The sequence below is a fragment of the Oncorhynchus clarkii genome, chromosome 32 (genome assembly GCF_045791955.1).
Source record: "Oncorhynchus clarkii lewisi isolate Uvic-CL-2024 chromosome 32, UVic_Ocla_1.0, whole genome shotgun sequence".
Classification (NCBI taxonomy): domain Eukaryota; kingdom Metazoa; phylum Chordata; class Actinopteri; order Salmoniformes; family Salmonidae; genus Oncorhynchus; species Oncorhynchus clarkii.
Genome location: NC_092178.1, coordinates 16,925,977 through 16,951,798, shown reverse-complemented (window position 1 = coordinate 16,951,798; position 25,822 = coordinate 16,925,977). Strand labels below are relative to the sequence as shown.

Sequence of the window (25,822 nt, the reverse complement as noted above, 5' to 3'; positions counted from 1 at the left end):
AAAGCTACAGCAGAATAATAGGCTAAATCTCCCTGCAATGCTAAATGCAGTTCAGGTCAAAGTTGACAATCCTAGGAGTGGTTTGATATGACACACCATATCATGTACACATACATTACATGGTCAAAAGTATGTGAACACCTGCTCGTCGAACATCTGGTCCCCCTTTTGCTGCAATAACAGCCTTTGCTGTGGGGACTTGCTTCCATTCAGCCACAAGAGCATTAGTGAGGTCGGGCACTGATTTTGGGCGATTAGGCCTGGCTCGAGGTGGAAATTCCAATTCATCCCAACAATGTTCAATGGGGTTGAGGTCAGGGCTCTGTGCAGGCCAGTCAAGCTCTTCCACAGCGATCTTGACAAACCATTTCTGTATGGACCTCGCTTTGTGCACGGGGGCATTGTCATGCTGAAACAGGAAAGGGCCTTCCCCAAACTGTTGTCACAAAGTTGGAAGCACAGAATGCTCTAGAATATGGTGTAGCGTTAATATTTCTCTTAACTGGAACTAAGTGGCCTAGCCTGAACCATGAAAAACAGCCCCAGAGCATTATTCCTCCTCCACCAAACTTAACAATTCAGGCAGGAAGCGTTCTCTTGGCATCCGCCAAACCCAGATTTCTCTGTCAGACTACCAGATGGTGAAGCGTGATTCTTCACTCCAGGAGAACGAGTTTCTACTGCTCCAGAGTCCAATGGCAGCAAGCTTTACGCCACTCCAGTCGACGCTTGGCATTGCTTGTGTACGGCTGCTCGGCCATGGAAATCCATTTCATGAAGCTCCCGACGAACAGTTATTGTGCTGACGTTGCTTTCAGAGGCCGTTTGGAACTCGGTAGTGAGTATTGCAACCAAAGACAGTTGATTGTTATGCGCTTGGCGGTCCGTTCTGTGAGCTTGTGTGGCCTACCACTTCGCGGCTGAGCCGTTGTTGCTCCTAGATGTTTCCACTTCACAATTACAGCACTTTCAGTTGACCGGTATAGCTCTAGCAGGGCAGAAATTTGAAGAACTGACTTGTTGGAAAGGTTGCATCCAATCACATGTCATGTTGAATGTCACTGTGGTCTTCAGTACGGGCAATTCTACTGCCAATGTTTGTCTGTGGCGATTGCATGGCTGTGTGTTCGATGTTACACACCTGTCAGCAACGGGTGTGGCTGAAATAGCCTAATCCACTAATTTGAAGGGGTGTCCACATACTTTTGGCTATGTAGTGTATGTAGCTACATCCTGGGCCGTTATCTTGAAAATGTTTGAATCCTGGTTGGGGAATTGCTGTTGTGTTCTTAAGAAAAGGATTTCACATATGATAGGGTGTTGTTGAGATTGTTTAAGGAGGTAACGTTTGCCAAGGTGGCGAGTGATACCGGTTGTACTAATGGGAGCAGTGGGACTCCCCACCTTGAACAAACCAAAGGGAGGGAATTCAAACACACGTCTGATTGTGACACTAAAACTGGATTATGCAAAACATTCTGCAACAGAAACAATAAAACATTGTTATTGGACAGATTCAGGTCGTTCGTACTCCCACCCCGTTTTGGCCCATTTGCTTCCGATTGGACAAAAACTACTTTGGTGGTTTAAACCAAAACCACTGTGACCACATTTCTCTTCAAACAAAACAAACCACCTTGATAAAGGCCTATATGTAAATGACACCCAAGTGAATTCAAACCTGCCAGTTCCAACTGGCACCCAGTCTCCATCTCCCTTTGGTAAGGTAATGTTTTGTTTGATCAAAGATCCCTGGCATTAATAATGTAATTCATTTCAGTGGTGAAACCAAGAAACATGAAACCTTGATGCCAGCCAACACAAAAAAAAACACACACACACACACACACACACAGATGATTCCTCTCACACCCAGACAGCACCTCATCAACACTGCTGACACCTAGACAGACTGCTGCAACACCTCCAACCAAGTTAATCCATTACAATATATAGCCAAGTCTAAGGTGTTCCTTCCTTGGTATAGCCTAACCATCACACCTTTAACTAGAGCATGACCTACTTCTTAACACCTGCTGGAATTATGCACTTTACAATAAGTTACTTTGTCACTTTATTACATTACAATAAGTTAGTTAATCACTTTACAATAAGTTAAGATAGCATTTTATTGTAAAGTGTACTACAGTACTTTACCCTTCTGGCCGGGGGGTTTCTGTTGTAGAAATGCTTTTTATAGGTGTCCATCCACACCTCTGCAGCACGGACCGTGTTCTGGAGGAACTTGGGCCTGGCATAGGGTGCTTTCTTTGGGAAGACGTGTCCCACGTGAGAGCAGGGGTGGATCTCCAGAGAACCTCCACACTGCCACACCTGTGGAGCAGATGAACAGATGAATAAAACATAGTAAATTACATATGATACACTGCTCAAAAAAATAAAGGGAACACTAAAATAACACATCCTAGATGTGAATGAATGAAATATTCTTATTAAATACTTTTTTCTTTACATAGTTGAATGTGCTGACAACAAAATCACAAAAATTATCAATGGAAATCAAATTGATCAACCCATGGAGTTCTGGATTTGGAATCACACTCAAAATTAAAGTGGGGGGCCTCCCGGGTGGCGCAGTGGTTAAGGGCGCTGTACTGCAGCGCCAGCTGTGCCATCAGAGTCCCTGGGTTCGCGCCCAGGCTCTGTCGTAACCGGCCGCGACCGGGAGGTCCGTGGGGCGACGCACAATTGGCCTAGCGTCGCCCGGGTTAGGGAGGGCTTGGTCGGTAGGGGTGTCCTTGTCTCATCGCGCACCAGCGACTCCTGTGGCGGGCTGGGCGCAGTGTGCGCTAACCAAGGTGGCCAGGTGCACGGTGTTTCCTCCGGCGCATTGGTGCGGCTGGCTTCCGGGTTGGATGTGCGCTGTGTTAAAGAAGCAGCGGCTTGGTTGGTTGTGTATCGGAGGACGCATGACTTTCAACCTTCGTCTCTCCCGAGCCCGTACGGGAGTTGTAGCGATGAGACAAGATAGTAGCTACTACAACAATTGGATACTACGAAATTGGGGAGAAAAAGAGGTAAAATTTATTTTTTTTTAAATAAAAAAAATTAAAGTGGAAAACCACACTACAGGCTGATCCAACTTTGATGTAATGTCCTTAAAACAAGTCACAATGAGGCTCAGTAGTGTGTGTGGCCTCCACGTGCCTGTATGACTTCCCTACAACGCCTGGGCATGCTCCTGATGAGGTGGCGGATGGTCTCCTGAGGGATCTCCTCCCAGACCTGGACTAAAGCATCTGCCAACTCCTGGACAGTCTGTAGTGCAACGTGGCATTGGTGGATGGAGCGAGACATGATGTCCCAGATGTGCTCAATTGGATTCAGGTCTGGGGAACGGGCAGGCCAGTCCATAGCATCAATGCCTTCCTCTTGCAGGAACTGCTGACACATTCCAGCCACATGAGGTCTAGCATTGTCTTGCATTAGGAGGAACCCAGGGCCAACCGCACCAGCATATGGTCTCACAAGGGGTCTGGGGATCTCCTCTCGGTACCTAATGGCAGTCAGGCTACCTCTGGCGAGCACATGGAGGGCTGTGCGGCCCCCCAAAGAAATGCCACCCCACAGACTGACCCACCGCCAAACCGGTCATGCTGGAGGATGTTGCAAGCAGCAGAACGTTCTCCACGGCATCTCCAGACTGTCACATGTGCTCAGTGTGAACCTGCTTTCATCTGGGAAGAGCACAGGGCGCCAGTGGCGTATTTGCCAATCTTGGTGTTCTCTGGCAAATGCCAAACGTCCTGCACGGTGTTGGGCTGTAAGCACAACCCCCACCTGTGGACGTCGGGCCCTCATACCACCCTCATGGAGTCCGTTTCTGACCGTTTGAGCAGACATGCACATTTTTGGCCTGCTGGAGGTCATTTTGCAGGGGCTCTGGCAGTGCTCCTCCTTGCACAAAGGCGGAGGTAGCGGTCCTGCTGCTGGGTTGTTGTTCTCCTACAGCCTCCTCCACGTCTCCTGATGTACTGGCCTGTCTCCTGGTAGCGCCTCCATGCTCCGGACACTACGCTGACAGACACGGCAAACCTTCTTGCCACAGCTCGCATTGAAAAACCATCCTGGATGAGCTGCACTTCCTGAGCCACTTGTGTGGGTTGTAGACTCCGTCTCATGCTACCACTAGAGGGAAAGCACCGCCAGCATTCAAAAGTGACCAAAACATCAGCCAGGAAGCATAGGAACTGAGAAGTGGTCTGTGGTTATCACCTGCAGAACTACTCCTTTATTGGGGGTGTCTTGCTAATTGCCTATAATTTCCACCTGTTGTCTATTCCATTTGCACAACAGCATGTGACATTTATTGTCAATCAGTGTTGCTTCCTAAGTGGACAGTTTGATTTCACAGAAGTGTGATTGACTTGGGAGTTACATTGTGTTGTTTAAGTGTTCGCTTTATTTTTTTGAGCAGTGTATATCATTGTAGAGTATCCCTTCACGCACAGAACGAGCAGTATGGCTGGCGGCATTGTCATGCTGGAGGGTCATTGTCATGCTGGAGGGTCATGTCAGGATGAGCCTGCAGGAAGTATACCACATGAGGGAGGAGGATGTCTTCCCTGTAACGCACAGCATTAAGATTGCCTGCAATGACAACAAGCTCAGTCCGATGATGCTGTGACACACCGCCCCAGACCATGACGGACCCTCCACCTCGATCCTGCTCCAGAGTACAGGACTCGGTGTAACGCTCATTCCTTTGACGATAAACGCGAATCCGACCATCCCTCCTGCTGAGACAAAACCGCAACTCGTCAGTGTAGAGCACTTTTTGCCAGTCCTGGCTGGTCTAGCTACGTTGGGTTTGTGCCCATAGGCGATGTTGTTGCCGGTGATGTCCAGCCTCTCTCAGCCTATTGCGGACAGTCTGAGCACTGATTGTGCATTCCTGGTGTAACTCAGGCAGTTGTTGTTGCCATCCTGTACCTGTCCCGCAGCTGTGATGTTCTGATGTACCGATCCCTGTGCAGGTGTTACACGTGGTCTGCCACTGTGAGGACGATCAGCTGTCCGTCCTGTCTCCCTGTAGTGCTGTCTTAGGCGTCTCACAGTACAGACATTGCAATTTATTGCCCTGGCCACATCTGCAGTTCTCATGCCTCCTTGCAGCGTTCCTAAGGCACGTTCACACAGATGAGCAGGGACCCTGGGCATCTTTCTTTTGGTAATTTTCAGAGTCAGTAGAAAGGCCTCTTTATTGTCCTAAGTTTTCATAACTGTGACCTTAATTGCCTACCGTCTGTAAGCTGTTAGTGTCTTAACAACCGTTCCACAGGTGCATGTTCATTAATTGTTCATGGTTCATTGAACAAGCATGGGAAACAGTGTTTAAATCCTTTACAATGAAGATCTGTGAAGTTATTTGGATTTTAACGAATTATCTTAAAAAGACAGGGTCCTGAAAAAGGGAAGTTTAGAGGAACAGCAAACGCCACAGGCACTGAGAAGTTGATGCCATATTGAAAGACAGTGTCCAGGCACTGAGAAGTTGATGCCATATTGAAAGACAGTGTCCAGGCACTGAGAAGTTGATGCCATATTGAAAGACAGTGTCCAGGCACTGAGAAGTTGATGCCATATTGAAAGACAGTCTCCAGGCACTGAGAAGTTGATGCCATATTGAAAGACAGTGTCCAGGCACTGAGAAGTTGATGCCATATTGAAAGACAGTGTCCAGGCACTGAGAAGTTGATGCCATATTAAATAGACTGTGTCCAGGCACTGAGATGATTGGGGCGGCAGGGTAGCCTAGTGGTTAGAGCGTTGGACTAACCGGAAGGTTGCAAGTTCAAACCCCGGAGCTGACAAGGTACAAATCTGTCATTCTGCCCCTGAACAGGCAGTTAACCTACTGTTCCTAGGCCGTCATTGAAAATAAGAATTTGTTCTTAACTGATCTTGCCTAGTTAAATAAAGGTAAAATACATGTTTTTAAATTAAAATGATGCCATATTAAATAGACAGTGTCCAGGCACTGAGATGATGATGCCATATTAAGTAGACAGTGTCCAGGCACTGAGATGATGATGCCATATTGAAAGACAGTGTCCAGGCACTGAGAAGTTGATGCCATATTAAATAGACAGTGTCCAGGCACTGAGATTTTTTATTTTTTTTTTTTTTATTTAACCTTTATTTAACCAGGCAAGTCAGTTAAGAACAAATTCTTATTTTCAATGACGGCCTGGGAACAGTGGGTTAACTGCCTGTTCAGGGGCAGAACGACAGATTTGTACCTTGTCAGCTCGGGGGTTTGAACTCGCAACCTTCCGGTTATTAGTCCAACGCTCTAACCACTAGGCTACCCTGCCGCCCCAGGCACTGAGATGATGATGCCATATTAAGTAGACAGTGTCCAGGCACTGAGATGATGATGCCATATTAAATAGACAGTGTCCAGGCACTGAGAAGTTGATGCCATATTAAATAGACAGTGTCCAGGCACTGAGAAGTTGATGCCATATTAAATAGACTGTTCAGCCACTGAGATGTTGATGCCATAGTGTCAGTGACAGTGTCCAGTACTCACCCTAAAGGACAGTTCTAGGTTCTCTCCTCCCCACACATCCATGCCCATGTCATATGTGCCCAGGTGCTCAAAGTACGCCTTGCTCACTGCAAACAGCCCACCAGCCATGGTAGGAGACCTGAGAGAGAGAGCATAGTGGAACATGGAGTTGAGCCCCATCAACAGTCACAGAGAGACTTGAAGACTTTTAAAATGACCTGTCACCTGGCCAAGAGGGTAGCTAAAGTAAAAGCAATGTTTTGGTCTAGTTGCATCACCAATCAAACTAGATAACTGATTAACTCAAGGATTGGAGGAGAGGAGGAAAGATGCATTTCAAACCACAAGGCCGGAGAGTATTTGAGTTGGGATTATAACTTTTAGTCAGAGCATTAGGGTCCTGGTCAAAAGTAGTTCGCTACATAGGAAAAAGCTTGCCATTTTGGACACAGACAGAGATCTCATTTTGTAATCAAACTGATGACCAGACAGTACAGACCTGATAGGTTCGATGCGGGACTTGCGTTTCTTGCGTTCGACCTCAGGGATAGCGTGCCACTGAAAGGTCAGCCTCCAGTCGAAGCCTCCGATCATGGGCTCATCTGTCTGCATGTAGAACTCAAACGAGTTCCAGTCGATGGTGTCGATCACCGGACACACGATAGTGCTCTCATTCTCACCAATCCTGGAGGGAGGAGAAGATACACATGAAACTGTAATCACATTGTCAATATGATGGCTATGTGACACACACACACACACACACACCTCTCCAGCAGCGGCTCGATCCAGCCGGGGACACACTCGCAATGACAGTCCAGGAAGGTCAGTACGTCACCCGTGGCGTAGCTGGCGCCGATGAGCCTCGCCCTGACCAGCCCCTCCCTCTTGTTGGTGCGGATGAGGCGGACACGCTCCCAGTTACTGATGTACTGCTCCAGCTGAGACTTCAGATAGACTGGGTTTCACACAGAGATAGATGGTCAAGGCTTCACTCTCTACCCCTTTCCTCGCTCACGCACTACCCTCTTCTCTCTCCCTCTTGCACAACCCTCACCCACTCGCACTACCCTCTCGCGCTCATGCACTACCCTCTCGCGCTCGCATGCACTACCCTCTCGCGCTCGCATGCACTACCCTCTCGCGCTCGCATGCACTACCCTCTCGCGCTCGCATGCACTACCCTCGCGCTCATGCACTACCCTCGCGCTCATGCACTACCCTCGCGCTCATGCACTACCCTCGCGCTCATGCACTACCCTCTCGCTCGCGCTCATGCACTACCCGCTCATGCACTACCCGCTCAAGCACTACCCTTCTCTCTCGCTCAAGCACTACCCTTCTCTCTCGCTCAAGCACTACCCTTCTCTCTCGCTCAAGCACTACCCTTCTCTCTCGCTCATGCACTACCCTTCTCTCTCGCTCATGCACTACCCTTCTCTCTCGCTCATGCACTACCCTTCTCTCTCGCTCATGCACTACCCTTCTCTCTCGCTCATGCACTACCCTTCTCTCTCGCTCATGCACTACCCTTCTCTCCAAAAAAAATCTTAAATCAGGCAAAGCCAGTTTCATGCTCTGTCTCACCTCGGTCACTAAAGTCATCTATGAGGATGATCTCCCTCAGCAGGACAGCGGGTGTGCTCTCCAGAACACTGTGGATGGTCCTGAGCAAGGTGGACCAGGCCTCGTTGTAGAACGCTATGATCACTGACGTGGTCGGCAGATGGCGGTAGTCAAACTTCTTAGCTCTGCATCTGTACTCAAATGAGAGAGAGAGAGAGTTGTTGTTGTTAGGAGGATCAGGTTATAAACTGACTGCAAGACTGACCACACAATCAGTGGCTCATTGGAGAGTTGTTTGAGAGTTGCTTTGGTCAGTGCAGGAGAGGAGCATTTGGTGTCATTCCTGTTGGGAGCTGTGAAAACAGGAAGAGGCAGAAATGTTAAGGGAAAGAAATCACACCAATGTCCCACATGCCTGAGCAGTTCTCATGTAGAGACGAAAGAAAGAAAAAAAGAAAAGCCAGTCAGGGAAGTAGGCTACTCTCTGTAAAGTAATGGACACAGACAGCTCGTATGCCTTAAAAAAAGGATCCTGGCCTCACTCCAAGCTGACCGCAAGCCCAGACAGATTCAGTGTTTATTGGAAGCTGACAGTGAGCCCAGACAGATTCAGTGTTTATTGGAAGCTGACAGTGAGCCCAGACAGATTCAGTGTTTATTGGAAGCTAACAGTGAGCCCAGACAGATTCAGTGTTTATTGGAAGCTGACAGTGAGCCCAGACAGATTCAGCGTTTATTGGAAGCTGACAGTGAGCCCAGACAGATTCAGCGGTTATTGGAAGCTGACAGTGAGCCCAGACAGATTCAGCGGTTATTGGAAGCTGACAGTGAGCCCAGACAGATTCAGCGGTTATTGGAAGCTGACAGTGAGCCCAGACAGATTCAGCGGTTATTGGAAGCTGACAGTGAGCCCAGACAGATTCAGTGTTTATTGGAAGCTGACAGTGAGCCCAGACAGATTCAGTGTTTATTGGAAGCTGACAGTGAGCCCAGACAGATTCAGCGGTTATTGGAAGCTGACAGTGAGCCCAGACAGATTCAGCGGTTATTGGAAGCTGACAGTGAGCCCAGACAGATTCAGCGGTTATTGGAAGCTGACAGTGAGCCCAGACAGATTCAGTGTTTATTGGAAGCTGACAGTGAGCCCAGACAGATTCAGTGTTTATTGGAAGCTGACAGTGAGCCCAGACAGATTCAGTGTTTATTGGAAGCTGACTGTATGCCAACAGTATGTTTCTGCAATCAGTACAATAACAGATGGTTACTTACTGGTCTAAACTACTGGTCCAGATGAATGACATTTATTTGACATTTTAGTCATTTAGTAGACACTCTTATCAAAAGTTACAGGAGCAATTAGGGTTAATTGCCTTGATCAAGGACATATCAGATTTGTCACCTAATTGGCTCAGGACTGAAACTAGCGCCCGTTCGGTTACTGGCCCAACGATCTTAACTGCTAGGCTACCTGATTGTACTGCTGGGCGGGGCTCTCTATGCCCTGTGTTGAGATGAAGATAATTTGGCTACTCACTCTTTCATCCTGCTGTCCTTGATGTGTCGGTGCAGGGAGATCTTATCACTAACAAAGATATTAATAGCGTATCTCTCCACGCTGTCCTCTTCCTGCTTCCTCTCCTCCGGGCTGAGGTTCAGCCTGGTGGCCTGGCCCCACTCCCCGTGCGCGTTGGCGTCCGCTGGCGCCTTCACGTACACGGGCCTGGCCAGCTGCTCACCTCCCTGCTCCTCCACACGGGAGAAGTGCCTGACCAGCAGGTTGCGGCCCCCTCCGTCCTCCCCTCCATCGGCCCCTATGGAGGAGGCGGTGGAGCGGGCTAGGAGAATGTAGCCCAGCCATAGCACCCACAGCAGGAAGAAGGTCTTTGCTAGGAAGCCCAGCTTCCGGGACCAACGCACCCTCATCGCCCCCAGCAACCAGTCACGTGGAGTCTCACCAACTGCCACTCAAGAGTGCCCAGGCCACACAGCTCTGTGGAAAACACAACAAACAGCAAGGAGGGCTGAGAAAAGCTTTAGGTCCAGTTTGAAGTTTGGCCTACGATGAAAGTATTAGATACCTTGAGCTGAGTTCTAAGTGGATCCATGACAGTGAACCATTAGACCTAAACCACTTAAAAACAGGCTGTAATAGGAACTACCAGGTGAACAAAAAGGATAGCAGTCGTAGTTCATTCAAAAATCCATCCGGTTTATTACAAGTTGCAACAGGGAGACACCTCCAGCGCAGAAGCAGAGAAAATGTCTAACTGGCCTCTTGGAGACTGGACCTTCACATCCTATTAAGACCACACCAAATGCTGTGTAAACACTAGCCTGAGAGGCTTGTAGGAAGACAAAACTAAAAAGGCAGTGACTTTGTCAGCTTCTACAGAATCAGTGTTCATAGAATGTCATCAATAGGACAGTGAATAATCAGTGTGTCCTCGGTCTATGTGTGTCCTCGGTCAACCACTATCAACAGATATGAAAAAAATCCAGAACAAGTCTGGCGACCATCAACCTGCACTTTGAGTGTTACAAATAGAACAGTGGAAATGCTGTATTACAGAAAGTCCAACACTGTGTTGATTACTCTAAATGATCTTCTTAAATATTTCCATTACAACAGCTGAATAATATTGATTATAACAAGTTATGCATAACTGTGATAGAAATCATTATGACAGTGGAGGTTGGGGACAGGCCTATCTGTTGATTAAAAATATGTTGATTCATTAAAATTCTCACTCAGAGCATTCCACATGACAACAAGATTTGATTAAACACAAAACACTTAAAGGCTAATGATTTTATGCTAATTTCATTCCACTCCGTGGCAGCGCTAATGCTTGACAGAGACGTCTGTTTACTGCTAAATGAGAAAACACTGCTAATGATGCCGCTCAAATTGACTGACAAATTCAGGGCTAAATGGGAGCTGAAATTAAATAGAAATAGCAAAGATAGATCACTGGTGGAATTATAGGCTGCTACGCTGTGGTGTTGAGATGCTTCAACATTCAACTTTTTGGGCGACCTGACCAAATGTACATAGAAATATGTGAGTTGTATCTGTAATTCTCAGTGAAAGCAAGTCTAAGAAGAGGTAGATCTGTTCTATTTCTATGCTTCCCGTTCTTCAGTTTTGTACACCAGCTTCAAACAGCTGAAAATACAATATTTTTTGTTATGGAAATAATATTTCACAGTGGTTTAGATGGTACAATGATTCTCTACACTGTTTTGTCACAAACTGAAATGAGGCAAACGATTAGAATCTTAGCTACCAGGAAATGGCGGAGTGATTTCTGTACATTGCATCTTTAAATCAAATCCAACATTTTATACAGGAAACACATATTGTACATCCTAGAAAGTTTTGAAAAAAATGGTTCCAAAAGGATTCTCTGGCTGTCCCGATGTGAGAACCCTTTGCAGAACCCTTTCCACAGAGGGTTCTACATGGAACCCAAAAAGGTTCTTCAAAGGGTTCTCCAATGGGGACAGCCAGAGAACCCTTTTGGAACCATTTTTTCAAAGCGTACTATATAGCCAAGGTTCTCTAAGGTGATAGGGTTAGGCAATAGTCTAGGCCTAATGTTGTTCTAATGTTTTTCTAGTAGTAACAACATGTAGGCTTGGATACAGTCAGAGAGCTCAACTCAAAAGACAGGCATACCAGAGGCGAATCAAAGAGGGCAGATACTGCTAAACCCGTCGCCAGCATCACTGTCATTGAGTGTAATCACAGTATTAATATTTCAGCAGGGATACTCAGTACAGCAGCAGTGACTGACTGAGGCTTTAGACAGTAAATTCCACACGCTTTTATCCACTCTGAAAATAGCCTACATGTGATGTGTTCCATTCACACACACACTCCAGCGTCCTACTCTACCACTGACATTTTTTCCATTATCAAGACTAGACTGCTTTACTATAACGTCGTAAATTTAACTCTGGAAAATATTCATTATTTGATCTTGACAGGGAAATTCTGAGAGGATTGCAAGGATGTTACCCCCTAAATAGATTTTTATATGATAGGCCTAAGTCAAAACACCCTCAAAACATTGTCAGCTTCAGGTCTTTCATAAACTGGGTAGAGTATTTGCTTGATGTGCGCTGCAGCATTGCTAAGTCACTAAGCATGAGTCTCCATTTCAGTTCTTTGAGGCATTACCAGGCCCATGCCTCTTTCTTCGAGGCCTGGGGTTACAAAATAGAGAACGCCACTAAACAAAACCTCCTTTATATTAGCAGTCCATCACAACTTCCTCCCACTGAATCTGATAGCCCTTGGTGTGTCTGGGGGGGGAGGGATTCAGACCAGCAGCCTAACAGAAGGCTTAGGGAGAAGATCTGCCTCCTCTTTGGAGTAAGACTGTGGGAGTTGTGAAAAATCCAAAACAAGTAGGACTAAGCCACAAGATACAGGAGGCTTTGGGTCCACCATCGCTTGCTGGCTACACAGCCCCGTTGCTACACGAACACTAATCTAGATACCACCTGATCAAGCATCTTCTGTCAGAGGGGATTTTAAAAAGGGAGTATGGACAGCCCTAGCAGTGTTTAATCTCATGAAGGTCTGACTGACCACAGCGCAGATGGATGGTTTGCTGCTGTTAAGAGTATAGGGACTATAGAGTTGAGTGTACAGTAGGCTATAGAGACAATACAGTAGTGTACAGTAGGCTATAGAGACTATACAGTAGTGTTCCGTAGGCTATAGAGACTATACAGTGGTGTACAGTAGGCTATAGAGTAGTGTACAGTAGACCATACAGTAGTGTACAGTAGGCTAGAGACTATACAGTAGTCTAGACTATACAGTAGTGTTCAGTAGGCTATAGAGACTATACAGTAGTGTACAGTAGGCTATAGAGACTATACAGTAGGCTATAGAGACTATACAGTAGTGTACAGTAGGCTATAGAGACTATACAGTAGGCTATAGAGACTATACAGTAGTGTACAGTAGGCTATAGAGACTATACAGTAGTGTACAGTAGACTATAGAGTAGTGTACCGTAGGCTATAGAGACTATAGAGTAGTGTAAAGTAGACTATAGAGACTAGAGTAGTGTACAGTAGACTATAGAGACTATATAGTAGTGTACAGTAGACTATAGAGTAGTGTACATAGGCTATAGAGACGATACAGTAGGCTATAGAGACTATACAGTAGTGTACAGTAGGCTATAGAGTAGTGTACATAGGCTATAGAGACGATAGAGTAGAGTACAGTAGACTAGAGATTATACAGTAGTGTACAGTAGGCTATAGAGACTACACAGTAGTGTACAGTAGGCTATAGAGACTATAGTAAAGTGTACAGTAGGCTATAGAGTCTATACAGTAGACTAGAGATTATACAGTAGTGTACAGTAGGCTATAGAGACTACACAGTAGTGTACAGTAGGCTATAGAGACTATAGTAAAGTGTACAGTAGGCTATAGAGTCTATACAGTAGGATAGTGGCTATACAGTAGTGTACAGTAAGCTATACAGCAGTGTACAGTAGACTATACAGTAGTGTACAGTAGGCTATAGAGACCATACAGTAGTGTACAGTAGGCTATACAGTAGTGTACAGTAGGCTATAGACAATATACAGTAGTGTACAGTAGACTATAGAGACGATAGAGTAGTGTACAGTAGGCTATAGAGACTATACAGTAGTGTACAGTAGACTATAGAGACGATAGAGTAGTGTACAGTAGGCTATAGAGACGATAGAGTAGTGTACAGTAGACTATAGAGACAATAGAGTAGTGTACAGTAGGCTTTAGAGACTTTACAGTAGTGTACAGTAGGCTATAGAGACTATACAGTAGTGTACAGTAGACTATAGAGACGATAGAGTAGTGTACAGTAGGCTATAGAGACGATAGAGTAGTGTACAGTAGACTATAGAGACGATAGAGTAGTGTACAGTAGGCTTTAGAGACTATACAGTAGTGTACAGTAGGCTATAGAGACTATACAGTAGTGTACAGTAGACTATACAGTAGTGTACAGTAGACTATAGAGACGATAGAGTAGTGTACAGTAGACTATAGAGACGATAGAGTAGTGTACAGTAGGCTTTAGAGACTATACAGTAGTGTACAGTAGGCTATAGAGACTATACAGTAGTGTACAGTAGCCTATAGAGACTAGAGGTCGACCGATTAATAGGAATGGACGATTAATTAGGGCCAATTTCAAGTTATTATTTAAATTGGCAAGTCAGTTAAGAACACATTCTTATTTTCAATGACGGCCTAGGAACAGTGGGTTAACTGCCTCGTTCAGGGGCAGAAAGACAGATTTTCACCTTGTCAGCTCGGAGGACTCAATCTTGCAACCTTACAGTTACACCTTACAACTAGTCCAACGCAATAACGACCTGCCTCGCTCTCCTTGCACTCCACAAGGAAACTGCCTGTTACGCAAATGCAGTAAGCCAAGGTAAGTTGCTAACTAGCATTAAACTTATCTTATAAAAAACAATCAATCATAATCACTAGTTAACTACACATGGTTGATGATAATACTAGATATTATCTAGTGTGTCCTGTGTTGCATATAATCTGACTGAGCATACAAGTATCTAAGTATCTGACTGAGCGTTGGTAGGCAGAAGCAGGCGAGTAAACATTCATTCAAACAGCACTTTCCTGCATTTTGCCAGCAGCTCTTCGTTGTGCGTCAAGCATTGCGCTGTTTATGACTTCAAACATATCAACTCCCGAGATGAGGCTGGTTTGACCGAAGTGAAATGTCTGGCTAGTTAGCGCGCGCTAATAGCGTTTCAAACTTCACTCGCTTTGAGCCTTGGGGTGGTTGTTTCCCTTGCTCTGCATGGGTAACGCTGCTTCAAGGGTGGCTGTTGTCGTTGTGTTCTTGGTTTGAGCCCAGGGAGGAGCGAGGAGAGGGACGGAAGCTATACTGTTACACTGGCAAAACTAAAGTGCCTATAAGAACATCCAATAGTCAAAGGTTAATGAAATACAAATGGTATAGAGGGAAATAGTCCTATAATAACTACAACCTAAAACTTCCTACCTGGGTATATTGAAGACTCATGTTAAAAGGAACCACCAGCTTTCATATGTTCTCATGTTCTGAGCAAGGAACTGAAACGTTAGCTTTCTTACATAGCACATATTGCACTTTTAAGTTCTTCTCCAACACTTTGTTTTCGCATTATTTAAACCAAATTGAACATGTTTCATTATCTACTTGAGGCTAAATTGATTTTAATTATGTATTATATTAAGTTAAAATAAGTGTTAATTCAGTATTGTTGTAATTGTTATTATTACAAATACATGTTTTTTGTTTGTTTTTAAAATCGTCCGATTAATCAGTATCGGCTTTTTTGATCCACCAATAATCGGTATCGGCGTTGAAAAATCATAATTGGTCGACCTCTAATATAGACTAGAGGAGGCTATAGAGTTTAGTGCACAGTAGGCTATAGAGTAGTGTACAGTAGGCTATAGAGTTTAGTGTACAGTAGGCTATAGAGTAGTGTACAGTAGGCTATAGAGTTTAGTGTACAGTAGGCTATAGAGTTTAGTGTACAGTAGGCTATAGAGTAGTGTACAGTAGGCTATAGAGTAGTGTACAGTAGTGTACAGTAGGCTATAGAGACTAGAGTAGTGTACCGTAGGCTATAGAGTTTAGTGTACCGTAGGCTAGAGTTTAGTGTACCGTAGGCTAGAGTTTAGTGTACAGTAGGCTATAGAGTAGTGTACAGTAGACTATAGAGACTAGAGTAGTGTACAGTAGGCTAGAGTTTAGTGTACTAAACTCTAGTAGGCTAGAGTTTAGAGTACAGTAGGCTATAGAGTAGTGTACAGTAGGCTATAGAGACTAGAGTAGTGTACAGAAGGCTATAGAGTTTAGTGTACAGTAGGCTATAGAGACTAGAGTAGTGTACAGTGGGCTATAGAGTTTAGTGTACAGTAGGCTATAGAGTTTAGTGTACAGTAGACTATAGAGTAGTGTACAGTAGGCTATAGAGACTAGAGTAGTGTACAGTAGGCTATAGAGTTTAGTGTACAGTAGGCTATAGAGTTTAGTGTACAGTAGGCTATAGAGTTTAGTGTACAGTAGGCTATAGAGTTGTGTACAGAAGGCTATAGAGTTTAGTGTACAGTAGGCTATAGAGTTTAGTGTACAGTAGGCTATAGAGTTGTGTACAGTAGGCTATAGAGTTGTGTACAGTAGGCTATAGAGTTGTGTACAGTAGGCTATAGAGTTGTGTACAGTAGGCTATCGAGTTTAGTGTACAGTAGGCTATAGAGTTTAGTGTACAGTAGGCTATATAGACTAGAGTAGTGTACAGTAGGCTATAGAGTTTAGTGTACAGTAGGCTATAGAGTAGTGTACAGTAGGCTATAGAGTTTAGTGTACAGTAGGCTATAGAGTTTAGTGTACAGTAGGCTATAGAGACTAGTGTACAGTAGGCTATAGAGTTGTGTACAGTAGGCTATAGAGTAGTGTACAGTAGGCTATAGAGTAGTGTACAGTAGGCTATAGAGTTTAGTGTACAGTAGGCTATAGAGTTTAGTGTACAGTAGGCTATAGAGTTTAGTGTACAGTAGGCTATAGAGTTGTGTACAGTAGGCTATAGAGTTGTGTACAGTAGGCTATAGAGTTGTGTACAGTAGGCTATAGAGTTGTGTACAGTAGGCTATAGAGTTGTGTACAGTAGGCTATAGAGTTGTGTACAGTAGGCTATAGAGTTGTGTACAGTAGGCTATAGAGTTGTGTACAGTAGGCTATAGAGTTGTGTACAGTAGGCTATAGAGTTGTGTACAGTAGGCTATAAAGTTGTGTACAGTAGGCTATAGAGTTTAGTGTACAGTAGGCTATAGAGTTTAGTGTACAGTAGGCTATAGAGACTAGTGTACAGTAGGCTATAGAGTTGTGTACAGTAGGCTATAGAGTAGTGTACAGTAGGCTATAGAGTTGTGTACAGTAGGCTATAGAGTTTAGTGTACAGTAGGCTATAGAGACTAGTGTACAGTAGGCTATAGAGTTGTGTACAGTAGGCTATAGAGTTGTGTACAGTAGGCTATAGAGTTGTGTACAGTAGGCTATAGAGTTGTGTACAGTAGGCTATAGAGTAGTGTACAGTAGGCTATAGAGTTTAGTGTACAGTAGGCTATAGAGTTTAGTGTACAGTAGGCTATAGAGTTTAGTGTACAGTAGGCTATAGAGTTTAGTGTACAGTAGGCTATAGAGTTTAGTGTACAGTAGGCTATAGAGTTTAGTGTACAGTAGGCTATAGAGACTAGTGTACAGTAGGCTATAGAGTTGTGTACAGTAGGCTATAGAGTTGTGTACAGTAGGCTATAGAGTTGTGTACAGTAGGCTATAGAGTTGTGTACAGTAGGCTATAGAGTTGTGTACAGTAGGCTATAGAGTAGTGTACAGTAGGCTATAGAGTTTAGTGTACAGTAGGCTATAGAGTTTAGTGTACAGTAGGCTACAGAGTTGTGTACAGTAGGCTACAGAGTAGTGTACAGTAGGCTACAGAGTAGTGTACAGTAGGCTACAGAGTAGTGTACAGTAGGCTACAGAGTAGTGTACAGTAGGCTATAGAGTAGTGTACAGTAGGCTATAGAGTAGTGTACAGTAGGCTATAGAGTTGTGTACAGTAGGCTATAGAGTTGTGTACAGTAGGCTATAGAGTTGTGTACAGTAGGCTATAGAGTTGTGTACAGTAGGCTATAGAGTTGTGTACAGTAGGCTATAGAGTTTAGTGTACAGTAGGCTATAGAGTTTAGTGTACAGTAGGCTATAGAGTTTAGTGTACAGTAGACTATAGAGTTTAGTGTACAGTAGGCTATAGAGTTTAGTGTACAGTAGGCTATAGAGTTTAGTGTACAGTAGGCTATAGAGTTGTGTCCAGTAGGCTATAGAGTTGTGTCCAGTAGGCTATAGAGTTGTGTACAGTAGGCTATAGAGTAGTGTACAGTAGGCTATAAAGTTGTGTACAGTAGGCTATAGAGTTGTGTACAGTAGGCTATAGAGTTTAGTGTACAGTAGGCTATAGAGTTTAGTGTACAGTAGGCTATAGAGTTTAGTGTACAGTAGGCTATAGAGTTTAGTGTACAGTAGGCTATAGAGTTTAGTGTACAGTAGGCTATAGAGTAGTGTACAGTAGGCTATAGAGTAGTGTACAGTAGGCTATAGAGTTTAGTGTACAGTAGGCTATAGAGTTTAGTGTACAGTAGGCTATAGAGTTTAGTGTACAGTAGGCTATAGAGTAGTGTACAGTAGGCTATAGAGTTGTGTACAGTAGGCTATAGAGTAGTGTACAGTAGGCTATAGAGTAGTTTACAGTAGGCTATAGAGTTTAGTGTACAGTAGGCTATAGAGTAGTGTACAGTAGGCTATAGAGTTTAGTGTACAGTAGGCTATAGAGTTGTGTACAGTAGGCTATAGAGTTGTGTACAGTAGGCTATAGAGTAGTGTACAGTAGGCTATAGAGTTTAGTGTACAGTAGGCTATAGAGTTGTGTACAGTAGGCTATAGAGTAGTGTACAGTAGGCTATAGAGTAGTTTACAGTAGGCTATAGAGTTTAGTGTACAGTAGGCTATAGAGTAGTGTACAGTAGGCTATAGAGTTGTGTACAGTAGGCTATAGAGTAGTGTACAGTAGGCTATAGAGTAGTTTACAGTAGGCTATAGAGTTTAGTGTACAGTAGGCTATAGAGTTTAGTGTACAGTAGGCTATAGAGTTTAGTGTACAGTAGGCTATAGAGTTGTGTACAGTAGGCTATAGAGTTGTGTACAGTAGGCTATAGAGTAGTGTACAGTAGGCTATAGAGTTTAGTGTACAGTAGGCTATCGAGTTTAGTGTACAGTAGGCTATAGAGTTTAGTGTACAGTAGGCTATAGAGTTTAGTGTACAGTAGGCTATAGAGTTTAGTGTACAGTAGGCTATAGAGTTTAGTGTACAGTAGGCTATAGAGTTTAGTGTACAGTAGGCTATAGAGTTTAGTGTACAGTAGGCTATAGAGTTTAGTGTACAGTAGGCTATAGAGTTTAGTGTACAGTAGGCTATAGAGTTTAGTGTACAGTAGGCTATAGAGTTTAGTGTACAGTAGGCTATAGAGTTTAGTGTACAGTAGACTATAGAGTTTAGTGTACAGTAGACTATAGCCATCTGGAGAAGGACTTTAATCCAGCCATAATCTTGTATTGTTTTGTGTGGTGGAATGAATTCTGCTGCTATGCACAAACCAGTTGGGCTAGAACCAGTTAGGCTAGCCTAGCCCTAGAATAATGTTCCAACATAATTATCATCAGCCTCTTCTTCTCTACTAGCACACCAATAGGAATGGATGTAGCCAATGTCTTCATCTGCAACAGCTAAGGATAAGAAACATCCCCCTGACATTGACAGAGAGCTAGAGTAATCTACAAGGATGTTAAAGTACAAACATGGAACAGGGCTGCACTTTTGCTGTGACATCCATCTCAGAGACCAGTCAAACAAGTGGCACTGACAACAGTAACTGCAAGTTAGAAAATAGGTGTCAGTACATTCCTACACACTACTGTGTGATTGTATCTGTGTCACTGAATGGTATACTGAATGGTACAGTGATTGGATTGGTACACTGCAGATGAACAGCTGGACAACCTGAAACATGAGGGCCAATATGTGAGAGTTTACTCGCTGTTAACTTATTTCCACAATGGAAATAAGTCTGACTTGTTTGTGATATCCCTGTCACGTTTTTAAAATGTATATACTGTGTCTGTGTTTTTTCAACCAGCAAATAAAATCAACCTTCAGCACTGAAAAACCTATGACAAAATAGGTACTAGTACATTCTGTATTTTACCATGATGTTATCATTGTCACTGAATGGTGTAAGTTAAAGTTGCCCCCCCCTCCCCCAACGTTGATCTTGGGTCAGTTTTGCATTTACCCTCCTAATGGTTAGAATGGGGGGAGGGGATGCTGATCCTAGATTTGTACCTACGGGAAACTCCTCCTCCCCCCGGAGTGTCACTGGTACACCAGAGAGGAACAGCTGGCCAGCTTCAACTACAAGTGCCAACAGGCTTATGTGAGCATTTACTCAGTGTAAACATTCAGCATTGAAAAACATCCCTCAATGACACAAACGACTCCTCAGTGATTACGCTAGACCTACACACTGTAGTAAGACCGACGGCTGGCCGTATCAAACTATATCAGGAGGTTGATAAGTGTTATATAAAATGTATTTCACAGACCTCCATCACACTGACGCAAATAGACTATAGCCTACAGGGAAAGCTTGTAGTTCAGCTTCAGCCTACTTTCTCTTTAATAGACGTGATGCATTTTGCATGCTGTTGACTCAAACTGTAAAACGATAACTGATGTCTTCTTGTATGTTGACAGGTTTAGTTTAGTTATTGTTTCCCCAGATGTTAAGGTTGTGGTCTGAGTGCAGGGAGTGAGCAGAAGATCCATCTTCAGCAATCAGCATGACTCTCTTTTGTTCCAACAGACTAGATAGCTAGTTCAAGGAACTTGACAGGCATCAATTATAGACAATACAGAATCACTTATCACTGTAATGCAAATATGCTGAGAATGTTAAAACTGCAGAGAATCTAAATCCTCTTCAATTCAGATTAGACAAGGTTTTCAGTGAGCTATAATAACTAGTTCATAGCTGGGACTGGGAAGGGTTTAAAAGCATTAGAATGAACACCCGTGTCCATGTGAAATCAGGGAATAGAAAGCACACTTGCTAAATCAATCCTGTTGTTACAAACGGTTTGTTACAAAATAACATTAGTAAAAGTTATTTGCATGGACATGGGTTAGGTTAGCCTAGTTCAGCTGTCAAGATAGAAGTTCTAACGTTAACTAGCTAAATTAACTAGCTATCAGATCTGAGAGATAGTTATCTAATCAGATACTCAAACGTTAGATAGCTTGTTATCCACCTGATGTTCGCTAGCGTATTACTCACTTGGAGCTGGTTGCCCAGTCAGTAATTTTCGAGAACAAGAGACTTACACATCAACTAACGTTAGCCACGTTTAGCAAAACGTCCTGTAGCAAAAGAGAAAGCTATCTGCTAGCCAGCTGACGGACCTCCTTGATAGTTAGCTCTGGTCCAGGGCGACCATCGGTGCCAACTAAATTACCTTGCTTGATAGATTACACCTGATTAGCCAAGTGTGCAAGTTAATATAATTCTTACCTTATCATTCCACTACATTCCGTGTTCATAGAAACTGCTCGGGATTTTCTCTCGTTTGCATCTGTCTTCTAGCTCTGACTACAGCTGTCAGTCAGCACAACCACGTCCTCTCCACGTTGATGAGCGCTGGCTAGCTGGGGATGTCACTTTTACGTTCTGGAATTTAGGTAGCCAGCTTTTGTTTTCACTCGATTTCAATGGAAGCTTCTTCAAGCTGTGTACTCAATTAGATACCTGACTAAATGTAGGCGTACTGGAGAATATGTTTTACTTTAAAACCGCTTGTTATTCCAGAAATTCAGGTTTGCTGACTGAGAAAGTGTAGTTGGTTGGTCACCAGGAAGTTAGAGCTAAACATAAAAATAAATTAAAAACACGTGAGCATAGCATTGCGGGGAAAAATAATATTTCATCATTTTATAAAACGTGATGTCCACTTGTAACACCTTTTCTGTCATAAATAATAAATAAAAAATGTAGCTAATTGATCTTATATATTGTGTGTGTGTGTGGCGTTATGTGACACTTTACCAGTTTATCCATATCTCTAATAGTGTGTATATATATTACTGTTCAAAAGTTTGGGGTCACTTAGAAATGTCCTTGTTTTTTAAATTAAAGCAAAAAAAAATGTCCATTAAAATAACATCAAATTGATCAGAAACACAGTGAAGGAAAAGCAGCCAACAAGTGCTCAGCATATGTCGGATCTCATTCAAGACTGTTGGGAAAGCATTCCAGTTGAAGCTTGTTGAAACAATGGCAAGAGTGTGCAAAGCTATCATCAAGGCTGTCACGTCTACTCCTGCTCCTCCTCTCTGGCAGTCGTTGTCGCCAGGTTATTCATTACCACACCTGTCACCATCGTTACGTGCGCCTGCGCTTCATGAGACTCACCTGGACTCCATTGCCTTGCTGATTTCCTCCCCTATATCTGTCACTCCTTTTGGTTCTTTCCCCAGGTGTTATTGATTCTGTTCCAATCTTTTATGTCTGTACCTACTCTCGTTTTGTTCCATTATTTATTAAATTCACTCCCTGTACTTGCTTCCCGATTCTTAGCGTACACATTACAACAGCAAAGGGTGGCTACTTTGAAGTATATAAAATATATTTGGATTTGTTTAGAACGTTTTCGGTTACTACACGATTCCATTTGTGTTATTTCATAGTTTTACAATGTAGAAATAGTCAAAATAAAGAAATACCCCAGAATGAGTAGGTGTGTCCAAACTGTTGACTGGTACTGTATATACACTGCTAAAAAAAATAAAGGGAACACTTAAACAACACAATGTAACTCCAAGTCAATCACACTTCTGTGAAATCAAACTGTCCACTTAGGAAGCAACACTGATTGACAATAAATTTCACATGCTGTTGTGCAAATGGAATAGACAACAGGTGGAAATTATAGGCAATTAGCAAGACACTCCCAATAAAGGAGTGGTTCTGCAGGTGGTGACCACAGACCACTTCTCAGTTCCTATGCTTCCTGGCTGATGTTTTGGTCACTTTTGAATGCTGGCGGTGCTTTCCCTCTAGTGGTAGCATGAGACGGAGTCTACAACCCACACAAGTGGCTCAGGTAGTGCAGCTCATCCAGGATGGCACATCAATGCGAGCTGTGGCAAGAAGGTTTGCTGTGTCTGTCAGCGTAGTGTCCAGAGCATGGAGGCGCTACCAGGAGACAGGCCAGTACATCAGGAGACGTGGAGGAGGCCGTAGGAGAACAACAACCCAGCAGCAGAATCGCTACCTCCGCCTTTGTGCAAGGAGGAGCAGGAGGAGCACTGCCAGAGCCCTGCAAAATTACCTCCAGCAGGCCACAAATGTGCATGTGTCTGCTCAAAGATCAGAAACAGACTCCATGAGGGTGGTATGAGGGCATGACGTCCACAGGTGGGGGTTGTGCTTACAGCCCAACACCGTGCAGGACATTTGGGATTTGCCAGAGAACACCAAGATTGGCAAATTCGCCACTGGCACCCTGTGTTCTTCACAGATGAAAGCAGGTTCACACTGAGTACATGTGACAGACGTGACAGAGTCTGGAGACGCCGTGGAGAACATTCTGCTGCCTGCAACATCCTCCAGCAAGACCGGTTTGGCGGTGGGTCAGTCATGGTGTGGGGTGGCATTTCTTTGGGGGGCCGCACAGCCCCTCCATGTGCTCGCCAGAGGTAGCCTGACTGCCATTAGGTACCGAGATGAGATCCTCAGACCCCTTGTGAGACCATATGCTGGTGCGGTTGGCCCTGGGTTCCTCCTAATGCAAGACAATGCTAGACCTCATGTGGCTGGAGTGTGTCAGCATTTCCTGCAAGAGGAAGGCATTGATGCTATGGACTGGCCTGCCCGTTCCCCAGACCTGAATCCAATTGAGCACATCTGGTACATCATGTCTCGCTCCATCCACCAATGCCACGTTGCACCACAGACTGTCCAGGAGTTGGCGGATGCTTTAGTCCAGGTCTGCCACCTCATCAGGAGCATGCCCAGGTGTTGTAGGGAGGTCATACCAGCCACACACACTACTGAGCCTCATTTTGACTCGTTTTATGGACATTACATCAAAGTTGGATCAGCCTGTAGTGTGGTTTTCCACTTTAATTTTGAGTGTGACTCCAAATCCAGACCTCCATGGGTTGATACATTTGATTTCCATTGATAATTTTTGTGTGATTTTGTTGTCAGCACATTCAACTATGTAAAGAAAAAAGTATTTAATAAGAATATTTCATTCATTCAGATCTAGGATGTGTTATTTTAGTGTTCCCTTTATTTTTTTGAGCAGTGTATATTCTATCCATGGTTGAGACTCAAAGAGGTGTGGCTTACAGGTTAGAGCCTGCATTTATTAATGAGATTTTCATGTACCCCAGTCTGAACTCTCAATATGTCTATGTAAGTTTGCATGCTTTTGAACAATAACATTATTTCTGACAACTTCTTAAAATTGACAAATAAAAAAACAATTGTTGAATACTTGTGGGAATAAACAAACGGCACATATATGCATAAATGTAAAAGGATGTGCAACACCCCCTTAAATGTGCTTGGGAATGGAGGAGTTAACAGAATCAAACCTTTGGACCATAACTGTTTGGCTTTGACTTTTTTTGTGGTGAGTATTTCACAACTGTTGGTTAAAGGAATCCTTTCTTTCACATCCTACAGACCATTGTTGTACCCAGCCTTTATTATCTGGTAAATATCCATCTACTGTCTACATCCCTGTGTTTCAAAGCCTGAAGTAGCCTAGATAACCTGGACTTCAACTCCACTGACTTTATTGCAAAGGGCAGCCCCGGTGTGGCATATTTCAACAGTATAAAATAGGTTAGGCCTACTCTGTGTAATTGACTACATAGGCATTGCAATGTCAACAAATGTATGGCATGAGAACAGGTTTCTTTAACCAGAGAGCTGTCAGTCAGTTCAGGTTTATTTGCCAAATAAAAACATTGGAAATGTGACCTTCAGTAAAAGGAGAGGAACTATATGAATGTGGCTTGAGAACACTTGTGGCCACGTGTCAGTTCAAGTCTGTAGCTATTGCAGACGACCGAGGACGGATCAACCGAAACACTGAAAATATGAAACAAATTCAATTCCAATAGATAAAATTCACAGCCAGCTATCAGGAAAAGTGTTCTGTGTGAATAATTGATTTGTCTTCTCATTTCACAGCGTCAAGACAACGTTGCTTATGTTAGATCAATACCAACACATGGTTTATGGTTTCATAACTTGAAACAGGGTTTAGGGTTGAATCACAGGCTGTAGAATGGGTTGTGGCTAAAGTTCAATGCACAGACTGGCACTGATAAGAATATAAATGCAATACTGGAATGTACATAAGGTTGGTGGCACCTTAATTGGGGAGGACGAGCTTGTGGTAATGGCTGGAGCAGAATGAGTGGAATGGTATCAAATACACCAAACACATGGTTTTGAAGTGTTTGATGCCATTTCATTTGATCCGTTCCAGACATTATTATGAGCCGTCCTCTTCTCAGCAGCCTCCACTGCTGGAATGCTGTCGATATTTAATGCAAATGCTGAGGATATTCAATGAAGCCAGTTATGATTTTTGTAAATAACTCAAGTTCACAATCATTCTCACAAGACTGTGAATCGTGTGTCACAGTGTAATAACATAATTTTAACAGGGAAAGAGTATAGGCTACACCTGTTATCTTTTACGGTAAATTAACAAATGACAGCTACAAATTACCCCCAAAATGATTTATTAACAGTTTAATCCCCTATAAGGATTGGTTTGGTGTCTTTTCCTCTAGGGGTCCTGTTCATACCGAACCAGGCCTGGCTGGGCAGCAGTGTGCCAGGCTGGCAACCACCATTGTACTGGCCCATTGTTTGGCAGACACCTGTGACTATTGGTAGCCTGCCAGGGAACTTTTCTTTCATCTTCCATCTCTTTCTTTCTTTCTCATTTTCTCTTTATCTTTCCCTCTCTTTCTCCTTCTCTCTTTCTCC

The 25,822-nt window shown here is 43.8% G+C and overlaps 1 protein-coding gene across 1 annotated transcript in view; it reads right to left on the bottom strand.

The window, feature by feature from the left end:
- The window catches only part of LOC139392141 (polypeptide N-acetylgalactosaminyltransferase 4-like), a 29,875-nt gene extending 8,310 nt beyond the window's left edge, over positions 1-21,565 (bottom strand). The window contains exons 1-7 of the mRNA XM_071139873.1: positions 21,320-21,565; positions 9,636-10,091; positions 8,123-8,292; positions 7,304-7,493; positions 7,035-7,220; positions 6,557-6,674; positions 2,158-2,334 (exon numbers count right to left, since the gene is read on the bottom strand). Of these exons, the coding sequence (XP_070995974.1) occupies positions 2,158-2,334; positions 6,557-6,674; positions 7,035-7,220; positions 7,304-7,493; positions 8,123-8,292; positions 9,636-10,024 (1,230 nt within the window). The 5' untranslated portion in view covers positions 10,025-10,091; positions 21,320-21,565. The remainder of the gene's footprint in view (positions 1-2,157; positions 2,335-6,556; positions 6,675-7,034; positions 7,221-7,303; positions 7,494-8,122; positions 8,293-9,635; positions 10,092-21,319) is intronic.
- Between the last annotated feature and the right edge of the window lie 4,257 nt (positions 21,566-25,822).